Source organism: Elephantulus edwardii, unplaced genomic scaffold (assembly GCF_000299155.1).
Source record: "Elephantulus edwardii isolate Elephantulus edwardi_28Jun2011 unplaced genomic scaffold, EleEdw1.0 scaffold00084, whole genome shotgun sequence".
Taxonomy (NCBI): Eukaryota; Metazoa; Chordata; class Mammalia; order Macroscelidea; family Macroscelididae; genus Elephantulus; species Elephantulus edwardii.
In genome coordinates this window covers 135,201-145,539 of record NW_006399834.1, presented here as the reverse complement: position 1 = coordinate 145,539, position 10,339 = coordinate 135,201, and the positions used below count along the sequence as shown (strand labels likewise).

The window sequence follows — 10,339 nt, the reverse complement described above, 5'->3', positions numbered from 1 at the left end:
CAAAAAAAGAAAAAGAAAAAAAAACCACACACACACACAAAAACAAACCAACTTCTGGCTCCAGAACAGGAAATCTGTCTGCCACTTAGGCCAGTTTCTGTTGATTTTGGGGATGCCCATGATGAGAGCAGACCATTTTCTCATGAGGACAAAAGAGAAAAAAGGGATACCTTTTTGCCTTTTAGTCTCTCTGCCTCTTTTTCTCTGGGAACCCCGCTGCTTATCCTTTACCCAATCAGGGGAGCCAGCCAGTCCTGCCCTTCTCCTGACACTCCAGTGGGGTGTCACCTTAGGTTCCCTTTATACCCTTTTATTGAAAGACATCATTAAGCCCAAAAACTTATATTCTTTGTAATAAATTATGGGCATATTATTAATTAGATCATGGATCTCAATTGCCTGAAAATGGGACATTCAATGTCAACACTAGCAGATCTTGGTAATTTCTGCCATCACAGTGCCAACTGACCTGAAGTCCCCAATATTCATTCCTTCTTTGCTCTCCACTTTTCTCCTTCCACAACACTAAAATTTACTGTTCCCTTAGCATTTTGTTAACAAATTATTTTTTCCCTCACTATATAAAATTAAAATACATTTGTACAGTTTAAAACATTTTTGTTTATAAATATTTTTATGCTAATACTCTTAAAAGTTCTTTAATTGAAGAAACAAAGCACACTGCGAGCAGGTTGTTGTGAGGCCAAGGAGCTGTGGGGCTCTAGAATGGGATACAGAGCTTGATGAGGACAAATGTCCAACCACAAGGGAATGGTGTGAGAAATTATGGTAGATTCACATGACAAAATACTACGCAGCACGCAGGAGCAATGATTTTGAAAATCACTACCTAACTTGGGAAGGACTGGACAGTATTATGCTAAGTGAACTCAGTTCATAAGGAGAGATACTGAATAATACCATTATTGTAGTAATAGAAAGATAACTAGTAAAATGTGTGTGAGGATCCAAGGGATGGAGGGAATAATTATGTTGTTGATGTTGTAGTTGTTGTTGTTTTGTGCTTTCAATTCTCCTGCAACTCATAGCAACCTTAAGTACAACAGCCCTAAACCCTGCTCTGTCCTGTGCCAATCTTATTGTCACTGACACACCCACCCTCATTACCCCGTTACTGAATCAATCCATCTCATCTAGGGTCTTCCTCTGTTGAGCTGTCCCTCCACCATCCCAGGCGTGACATCCCACTCCAAGGATTGGTCCTTCCATGCAACATGTCCAAAATATGTCAGATGAAGCGTCAGAATCCTTGCCTTCAAGGATCAGCCTGGTCACACATTCTCTAGGATGAACCTGTTTCTTCTCCTAGCAAACATTGGAATATTCAATAATCTTCTAAAGCACCACAGCTCATAGGGTCAAATAATTTGATGGGTTAAAGGTGGAGTGGGTAAAGGAAATGGGAATGATCCAGTGACAAAAATAATATATACAAACTTTGCAAGTAAACCAATATAAAATAAAAATTTTATTTTTAAAAAAAATGGGGGGGGGGCGGGGCGAGAGGAGGAGAAAATTCTTAGTTCGGCCACTAAAGGATCCAGGCTCCTATTGTAGCAGCTCTAATGGATGTTGGCACAGTCTCAGCAACCTTCATCTTCTTGTCCTTTATTTTGTGTTTTCTGCTTGGGACTAAGCAGCTATGATTAAAAATGGGGTGACAGTGTTGTTCTCATCTAACTAAACCAGAAAAAATATGCAGACCAACTTGTGTGATGACACCCAACCAAACGAGCCTATCACATTCGTATGTGTGTGATATAAAGTCACTGGGTGTGACCATCTTCATTGTACTGTTGTTATTTTGGGTCCAGTCATCATCATCATAAGCCTGGGTAGCCTTTCTCAGAAGATGCAGCCACTCCTGCTCCTGTTGGCCTTTCACCTGCTTCCTGGAACTATAGCAGGTGAGTGACCCGCTGCATCCTAAGAACCTGAGCCTATTTCCTTGAATCACTTGTACTCCTGGCCCTTCTGTCCAGTGCTAGTAAGGAATTCCTTCCATGTAATCCAGAAAATTTATGGATACCAGCTTCCATATCAAACCCAGACTAAGCAGTCTCATGTTGGATAGATGTTCCAAAAGGATGACTAGACACCCTGGACACTGTCTTAGGTGTTAGACTATCCTGGCTTTTTGTCACAGTTCCCCAACTGAGGTGAAATCACAACAGTACTGACACCACTTAAAGGCTTACGAGGTGGTACCTTCCACTACCTTCTCCTGATTTCCTGGGAAACAGATTATTCTTACAAAGTCATTTGGCAGAAGATATGGAGGTAAGTAACTAAAATCCCTTTTTGCATGCCAAGAAGTTAAACAACAACAATTCATTGCTCATAAGTCAGAACCAATTCATCATTTACTCTCCACCATGTTTTCAGAGGCTATAAATTGCACAGGAGGAGTTTCCCATTTTTCTCCTTTGAAGCAGCTGGTGGGTTCAAACCGAGGGTATCTGGTTTGACAGTCCAACTTCTTACCCACTACCCTACCTCAGGAAAATGAGGCTAAAACACAAAGAATAAGGGCTGTTGTTTTAAGTATATTTGAGTTTGTTGTGCAGTGTACAATAAAAGGAAATACCTCCAGGTCCTGTGCTATCCTTATAAAAACTGCTGTCATGTTTAAGCTTATTATTAGAGGCAAAGCTGAAGTGTTTACTGTGGAGTTGAAACCAACTCCTATCTGATCCTCCAGGGAGTTTTCAGCGCTGTAAATTGCATGGGAAGAGATCACCCCATCTGTTTCCAAAGGGACACGGATGGATTTCAATGGCCAGGGATGCGGAGCCTCACGGTTAGCAGCACAACTCCTTCCATTCTGTGGATCCAGAGATGTGCATAGTTAGGCTGTGGATCTTATTGCAGTGCTGTTGTAAGGTGCTTCCAAGTTCAATATCATTCATAGCAACCCTATGAATAATAGTTCTGAACCCTGACCTATCCTGTGCCATCATCATAATTTGTGATACACTTGGACTCATTGCTACAGTCACACAAATCAACCTTGTTGAGTGTCTTTCTCTCCTTTGCTGACCCTCTACCTTTCTAAATATGATGTACCTCTCCTTCATATAGCCTTTCCTAGCAACATGCCCAAAGTATGTGAGATGAAGCTTTGTTCCCTTTCTTGCAATGTTCACTATATTCACACTCTATCCAAGACATATCTGTTGAATATTTTGGCAGTCCAAAAGTTCATCACTCAACTCCAACATCACAGCTCAAAAGTATTAATTGTTCTTCTGTCATTCTCATTGATTGTCCAGTTTTCAGATGCATAGCAAGTGATTTGAAAGACCATGGTCTGAATCAGGCCCATCTTATTCTTCAAACTGACATCATGGCTCCTTAATAATTTAAAGAGATCTCTGACAGCACGCCTGTCCAATATAAATGTGTCTTCTGATCACCTGATTGCTGGTACCAAGAGTGTTGCTGGTGATCCAAGTAAGAGGAATTAATTGACCACTGCAATCTTTCTCCATCTATCAATGTTGATTATTGGTGTGCTGGTTAGGAATTTTGTCTTATGATGTTGAAATACAATCCATGTTTAAGGTTGTAGTTTTTAATCTTCTGCACCAAGTGGTTCAGGTCCTCCTCCCTTTTCGGAAGCAAGGTTGTGTATCTACATACCAGAGGTTGTTGATGAATCTTCCTCCAATTCTCATCCCCCTTTATTCTTCATACAGTCCAGCTTTTGGAATGATTTGTTCAGCGTACATATTGAATAGATATGAAGAAAGCATACAATCCTGACACGCACTTTCCTTACATAAACCATTCAGTGTTTCTTTGCTCCATTTGAACAACAGCTTCTTGGTGTGGCATCAAAATTGGAGGAAGACTCATTAACAACCTACAATATGCAGATGACACAATCTTGTTGTTGAAACTGAAGTAGACCTGAGGCACTCACTGCAAAAGGTCAAGGACTACAGACTTCAATATGGCTTGAAGTTCAACATCAAGAAGACAAAGATTCTCACCACTAGTCCAATGGGCAGCATCATATTAGATGCATAAGAGATTGAGGTTGTTAGCAGTTACAGCTTGCTTGGATCAACAATCAAAACTCTTCACCCCAGAGGTTAGGAAATCAAAATACAAATTGCATTGGGAAAATCTGCTGTCATGTACCTCTCCAGAGTCCTGAAGAGCAGTGATGTCAGTGTAGATACAAAGGTGAACCTAATCCAGGTCATGGTCTTCTCATTTACTTGTTATGCTTCTGAGAGCTGGACAATGACTATGGATGACAGAAGAACAGATGCCTTCGAGTTGTCGTTCTGAGAAGAGTTTTTAACGTCCTACAGACTGCCAAGAAAACAAATAGGTCTGTCTTAGGGTGAAACCAAGTATCTCCTTGGAGATTAGGATGTTGAAGCTCTGTCTCACTTTGGGCACGTGGCCAGGAGAGATGGGTCCTTGGAGATGGACATCATGCTCAGAAGGGTGGACGGACAGCATTGGTGAGGGAGATCACCATAGATGAGGTGGATTGATACAGTAACTGGTGCAATGAGAAATAGAGTGTCTGAAATTGTGATGTGAGTGTGGCTCAGGACAGGGAAGCATTCAGAGTTGCTGTACATAGGGTGGCTATACATCGCAGCCAACTCAATGGCACATAGCAACAATAACATACTATGACAGATTTGAAAGCAGGAGTGGCATCCACTTCCTAAATAACATGAATCTGGAAACTCTATAAGCTTTGGTAAATGTCGATAGTTGTAGAGGGTCTTCAGGTCTTTAGTTCATGAGGTCGCTATGAGACATGCTTAACTCAAAGCCAATAATCAACAACAACATTTGTGCTATTAGAGTAGTGGTGTCAAAATCATTTATCTTTGACATCCTTCTCCAGGTTCAGTGCTCACCTGAGCAGGAGAGAAAGCCAAGTTGCAATTTTATCTCAAAGAATTTATATTATCTAATCTCCTTTACAGTCTACTTCTAGTTAGCTACTCTGCCTCCTCTGCCTTCCCAGGCTTTGGTTACTCCACTCTCTTTGTTTTCAACATTCCTGACAGTCCTTTGCCTTTGACTCCCACCAGTATAATCCATGCCAAGCCTCATGCAAAGGCTTATTGGGACCAGTTCGAAGATACAATCATAAAAAGATTTCATGAAGTTCCAAGATGTAATAGGCTCTGAAAAGCCTAAGACTTTTCTAACATTCTAACTCTATAAACATAAAGATATATTATTAGAAAACACCAAAAACATAGTAGAGGCTCAGATAGGTCTGGAAACAAACACAGAATTGTCCAAGCATGTTTATCCAGGATGCTTTAAGATGACTCTGCCATCTTAAAGATAACATATGTAATCCTCTATCTATGTGCCTAATATGGACTGTCCAGAACAAGCACTATTAGCTTTTAAGAGGGACTGTTTGAGATTTGATAGTGGGAATGGGTCCCTGTGCCGGAAACCCATCTTTCAGGAGAACCATGAACTACCTGTTCCAGCATCTCCAGGGCAATGATGACCCATTCTTCAGTCATCATGTAGGATGTCAGAATCATCTAATCATCCATGTTTTTTCCTTAAGAGATCATTGGAGTTTATGTAGCAATGCCCCATTCACGTCCATACATGACAATTTTTCATTTCACTGGGAAGTCAAGAAGAGTTGTGGTGATATCCTTGTGTGAGAAGACTTTGTCCTCACAGCAGTTCACTGGAGGGGAAGATGATGGGCAGATGTTACAAGGATTTCTATTTCCATATTTGTTCCTCAGAGAAGCTCCTGCAGCTGTCTACAACACAAGCCCCAGGGGTTTCATCAGAGGAACCATTAGTGAGCAGGATGAGGTGGTGAAAAGAAGGTCAACATGTAGCTTATGAAGGCAGAGGTTGGAGCAAGTGGGAAAGATCAGAGAGGTACCAGACTGGATGCTTTAGGCAAACACTGGAGGTTGACAGCAGGTATGGATCAATTAATTTCATATGAACTGAGGGCTAAAGAGAATCCCACAACTGCTTACCTTCAATGTTCTTCTTGAGAAGCCAAAGGCTTCCAGCATTTCCCCTCAGCACCAGCCCTACCCTGACTCAATGCCTTTCAGTTGTGCATGGTGAACCTGAAGAAAAAGATGCCTTCCTTTAAGGTGAGATTTAACACTAGCCTGGCCTAGCTCTGGGGACAACGATGTTTCTGAAATCTATGGGATCTGAAGACTCTTACTAGTAATAGGAGAATCCCTTCATTTGCTTTGCTGGGATAACAGGACTGGAATAGCCAAGCTGGTGAGTCACTCAGGCCTGTAGGAGCTGGCTGGGTTGAATCAGAAAAGCAAGGACTCTTCTTTTTGATTCTTTGGGGTTTTGCCAATTTGAAGACAAGCTCTTTCCCCACCATCCATGTGTCTAATATGAGATGTGCAGAACAATCAATATTAGCGTTTAGGAGGGCCCATTGAGATTTGAAGGGAAAGGCATGTTATCAAACCAATAAGGATTGAGTTCGGGAGAATCCAGGGCAAATTGTCCCAACAACTACAGAGCAAAGCTGATCCTGTCTTCGATCATCAGGTAGGATGCCCAATCCTCCCATCTTCCATTTTTCTTTTCCCCCAGAAGACATCATTGGAGGTCATGAAGCACGGCCTCATTCACGTCCATACATGGCATTTGTGGTATTTCTTCATGGTGACATGTGGGGAATCTGTGGTGGTTTCCTTGTGGAAGAAGATTTTGTCCTGACAATAGCTCATGCCCCAGGAAGGTGAGGGGTGGAACCTCCAAGGACTCTTCACATTCCAACCAGTCAGGGGCACTACTTCAGCTGGGTGTAACACAGGCCCAAGAGTTCTCATCATCAGAAACTTTTGAGAGTGGAATGAGGTGGAAAGGGAGTTAACATATAGCCCATGAGGTCAGAGAATGGGGCAAGTAGAAGAGGTCAAGGAAGGACAGCACTGGCTATTTCAGGCAGACAGTGGGGGTTGAGAGCAGGGATGGTCAAGACATTTCCTATGACCTGAGGGCAAAAGAGAATTCCACAAACACCAACAAGCTGCACAGAAACCAAAGGCTCAGCAAGCTCAAGATGAAGGGCCCCTCCCTCCAGCATTTCCCTCAGCAGCTGCCCTCCCCTCCCCAACTGTCACCTGCTTTAGGGCTCCAGTTCTGAGAACCTCTTCTTTTCTTTCTCTATAGACACATGTATGTCATCTTGGGGGCCCATGATATTGTGTTGCAAGAAAAGACACAGCAGGAAATTCCTGTGAAAAAAGCGATACCCCACCCTAATTTTAACAATGGGTCTGGTAGAAATGACATCATGATACTACAGGTGAGGCACACTCCATTGCTGTCCTGCTCCCTTGGGTTCAAGAACTTTCTTCTTCAACTATGGCCCCTGTCTTTCTCATCCTGGCTCCTTCACTAATCCCAGGCCCGGAAGTAAGAAGGGATAAAGTGCAACCCATCTGGGTCTGGAGGACAACAGGCTTTGAGTAACCAGGACTTTGTTCTTTCCTTCATCAGCTGACAGCAAAGGCCCAACTGACTGCAGCTGTGGGCCTGATCCCCCTGCCTGGAGAAAGTGACCAGGTGAGGCCTGGTCAGGTGTGCAGTGTGGCTGGCTGGGGAGACATCACTCAGAATGACACAACAAGCAAGCTGCATGAGGTGGATCTTATCATTCAAGAGCACTTCCAGTGTGAGCGCCACCACATGTATTATGACAGGACAACTCAGTTGTGCGTGGGAGACCCTCAGAAACAGATGTCTTTCTTTAAGGTGAGATTTACCATTAGCCTGGCCTTGCTCTGGGGAGAAGGATGATTCAGGAAGACCTGGGATGTAAAGGTCCTAGCTAGCAATAGGGGGAATGCCTTCACCCATTTCCTGTGATAACAAGAGTACCAAACTACCTAGTCACTCGGGTCTCTGTGAGCTTCCCTGGGGTAAGTCAGAAATGTGTTCCTCCAGAAAGATGAATTTGTGACTCCTTTGCTTTGACAGCAAAGCAACAACAATAATATGCCAACTCAAAAACCCTAAGGCACGAAGAGTTACCATTCAGCTTGTATTTTAAAGATTTGTGGTTTGAACCTTCTCAAAGGTGTTCCCTAAACTTTATAGAGAAGAAAAGCAGTTGGATTCTATAACATTTAGGATTACTATTAACTGAGATGTCCAGAAATGGTTTGAAGGTGTTTTCTTTCTTTCTTTCTTTTTTTTTATTTCATGTGGGGGAAGTAGAAAGGATTGCCCAACCCACCTAGAGCACACATACATGGAAAAGCTCTCCCTCCACGTTGAACAATCAAAACCATGTAAATACTCAAGAGCTGTCATCACCCTGGTCAATGTACTGTCTTCCATTAACCATCTGCCTTTCCTTAAACAGTACCCTGGAAGCAAAGTTCCACAGCTCCTTAGAAGGCAAGAGTCCTAAAGTTAGGGAAGGAGACAGATCACAATCTAGGCATAAAACAACAGTGATGTCAAACATCAGATTTTGTCACCCTGGGGGCTCCCAGAGAGGCTTATAACCCCCCTCTTTTTACCTCATTGGGGCAGTTTTCTCCCAGAATGTAGAGGGAGGCAGGACCAGCAGAACAGTTAACTCAGCCTTTCCTCTCTGTTCCCAGGGAGACTCTGGAGGTCCCTTGGTATGCAACAATGTGGCTCAGGGCATAGCCTCCTATGGAAGGGAAGAAGGAATTCCTCCAAATGTCTTCACCAACATCTCCAGTTTCTTACCCTGGATAAAGAAAACAATAAAACGCCTCCAAATGGATGAATCACCCTGAGCCCCTCTATGTTGGATCATCTTCTCTTAACAGCAAGAACCTTAATAAATGTGTCTTAACTGCAAGGAAATGATTGTGTCTTCATTATTCACTTACATATTTAGCAGACAGCAATTCTAGACAAGGGAGCTCTGGAGACCTAGTGGGTAAAGAGTTGCACTGCCAAACCAAATGTAGGGGTTTCAAATCCAACAAATGCCCCAAAGAAAAAAGATGAACAATCACTTATGGTGTAATTTATACCCTCTGAAAGCCCAGGGCAGGATCAGGTATTAGTGAGTTCTGGCTTGAGGGAATGAGATTCTGTCCTTTTCTCTTTTTTGCTTTGCTGGGCTTTTAATCTTCATTGAGGCAGACCTACAATATAATTGTGTTCTGAATCATATTCTTTTCCCTACTCTACATCCACAACGCATTTGCAACAAGTCAACCAGGTCTTTCTTATCTGTCGTATCTCTGAGTCTTGCCCTTCTGCAGGGCTAAGGCAGAACACCCTCAGTGGGAGACCCAAGCCTCCCAGTTCTATGTGCAGATGAAGTGTTCAGCTTTGCTTCCTGTGTTATGTGGCAGAGAGCAAGGAGGACCCACTGGGTTGAGAAAGGCAAGCTGGCCCATCCTAAGGCTCTGGGAAGAAGAAGAATGGAACATTTCTGCCTTATAATCAAGAAAACTGGCAGCTTTGAAGGGTAAGGACATTGAGAACTTCCTTATTCCTCTCTGAGATTCATGTCCTTCTTTAGCTCCACCCCCTGTTCTGAACTCAGGTCCTAGTTCAGCATCTAATCTCCTGGCTACCCTTTCTTTTTCATGTCTGTTTATTACTGAGACTTCTCAAAGTCCAGCAGATCCTTTCTCTTGTAGACCATGCTGTTATGAGACAACACCTTTCCATCTCTCCTCTTTCCTATGAATTCCAGTGACCTGTGTGGTTCCAATAGGCTTACAACAGAGCAACCAGCCTCGGACACTCTGGCAGAGAAGGACCTTGGAGGAGCTGACACCAGGCAGGACACCTGAGAGGACAGACTTGGTACAATAACACTCCAGAAAGCTTGACAGAGATTCTTATTGGGCAGAACTAACTCAGACTACTTCCAGTACTACATCCAGCCCACTAGCAGTCATAAACTCTGAGACCATTGGCCACTTTGTGACTCATTTGCCTGAATCCCTTTGAGCTTCTCTTTCTTTATCACTAGTGGCCTATAGGCTAATGATACTGGATGATAACTCAACTCATGAAGTAGAGTCAGAACCAACACATACCTGCCCCGTGCTATGTCAGTCTTTTGGGCTAGAAGGACTACCTTTGTGTAGTAGGACAATGAAACACAACTGTTGCCACCAATAAACCAGTAAATTCCCAGCGAACCGTACTAAATGCCAGCATAGAAAGGAACCTAACAGGTCGATCATCTGCACCCAAACAAAGTTGAGTTGGGTGCTTTCAGTGGATTGTCTACTGCCTGGCCCCTTCTTTAAAGAGTCCATGTGGCCTAGATCTACATGGGACAGCTGTTGTTGTTGTTGTTGTTGTT

The 10,339-nt window shown here is 43.1% G+C and overlaps 1 protein-coding gene across 1 annotated transcript; it reads left to right on the top strand.

Annotated features, from left to right (window-relative positions):
- The first annotated feature begins 1,873 nt into the window (after positions 1–1,873).
- On the top strand, positions 1,874–8,801 carry LOC102859434 (granzyme H-like). The gene is made up of 5 exons (XM_006889987.1): positions 1,874–1,928; positions 6,616–6,763; positions 7,198–7,333; positions 7,528–7,782; positions 8,640–8,801. Exons 1-5 carry the CDS (start codon positions 1,874–1,876, stop codon positions 8,799–8,801), a joined length of 756 nt encoding a protein of 251 aa, XP_006890049.1.
- Positions 8,802–10,339: the final 1,538 nt, after the last annotated feature.

Coding starts and splice junctions, on each gene's coding strand:
- LOC102859434 (XM_006889987.1), top strand. CDS start 1,874: ATGCAGCCACTCCTGCTCCTGTTGGCCTTTCACCTGCTTCCTGGAACT. Junction 7,334..7,527: donor ATGACATCATGATACTACAG/GTGAGGCACACT, acceptor TTCCTTCATCAG/CTGACAGCAAAGGCCCAACT. Junction 7,783..8,639: donor AACAGATGTCTTTCTTTAAG/GTGAGATTTACC, acceptor CTCTGTTCCCAG/GGAGACTCTGGAGGTCCCTT.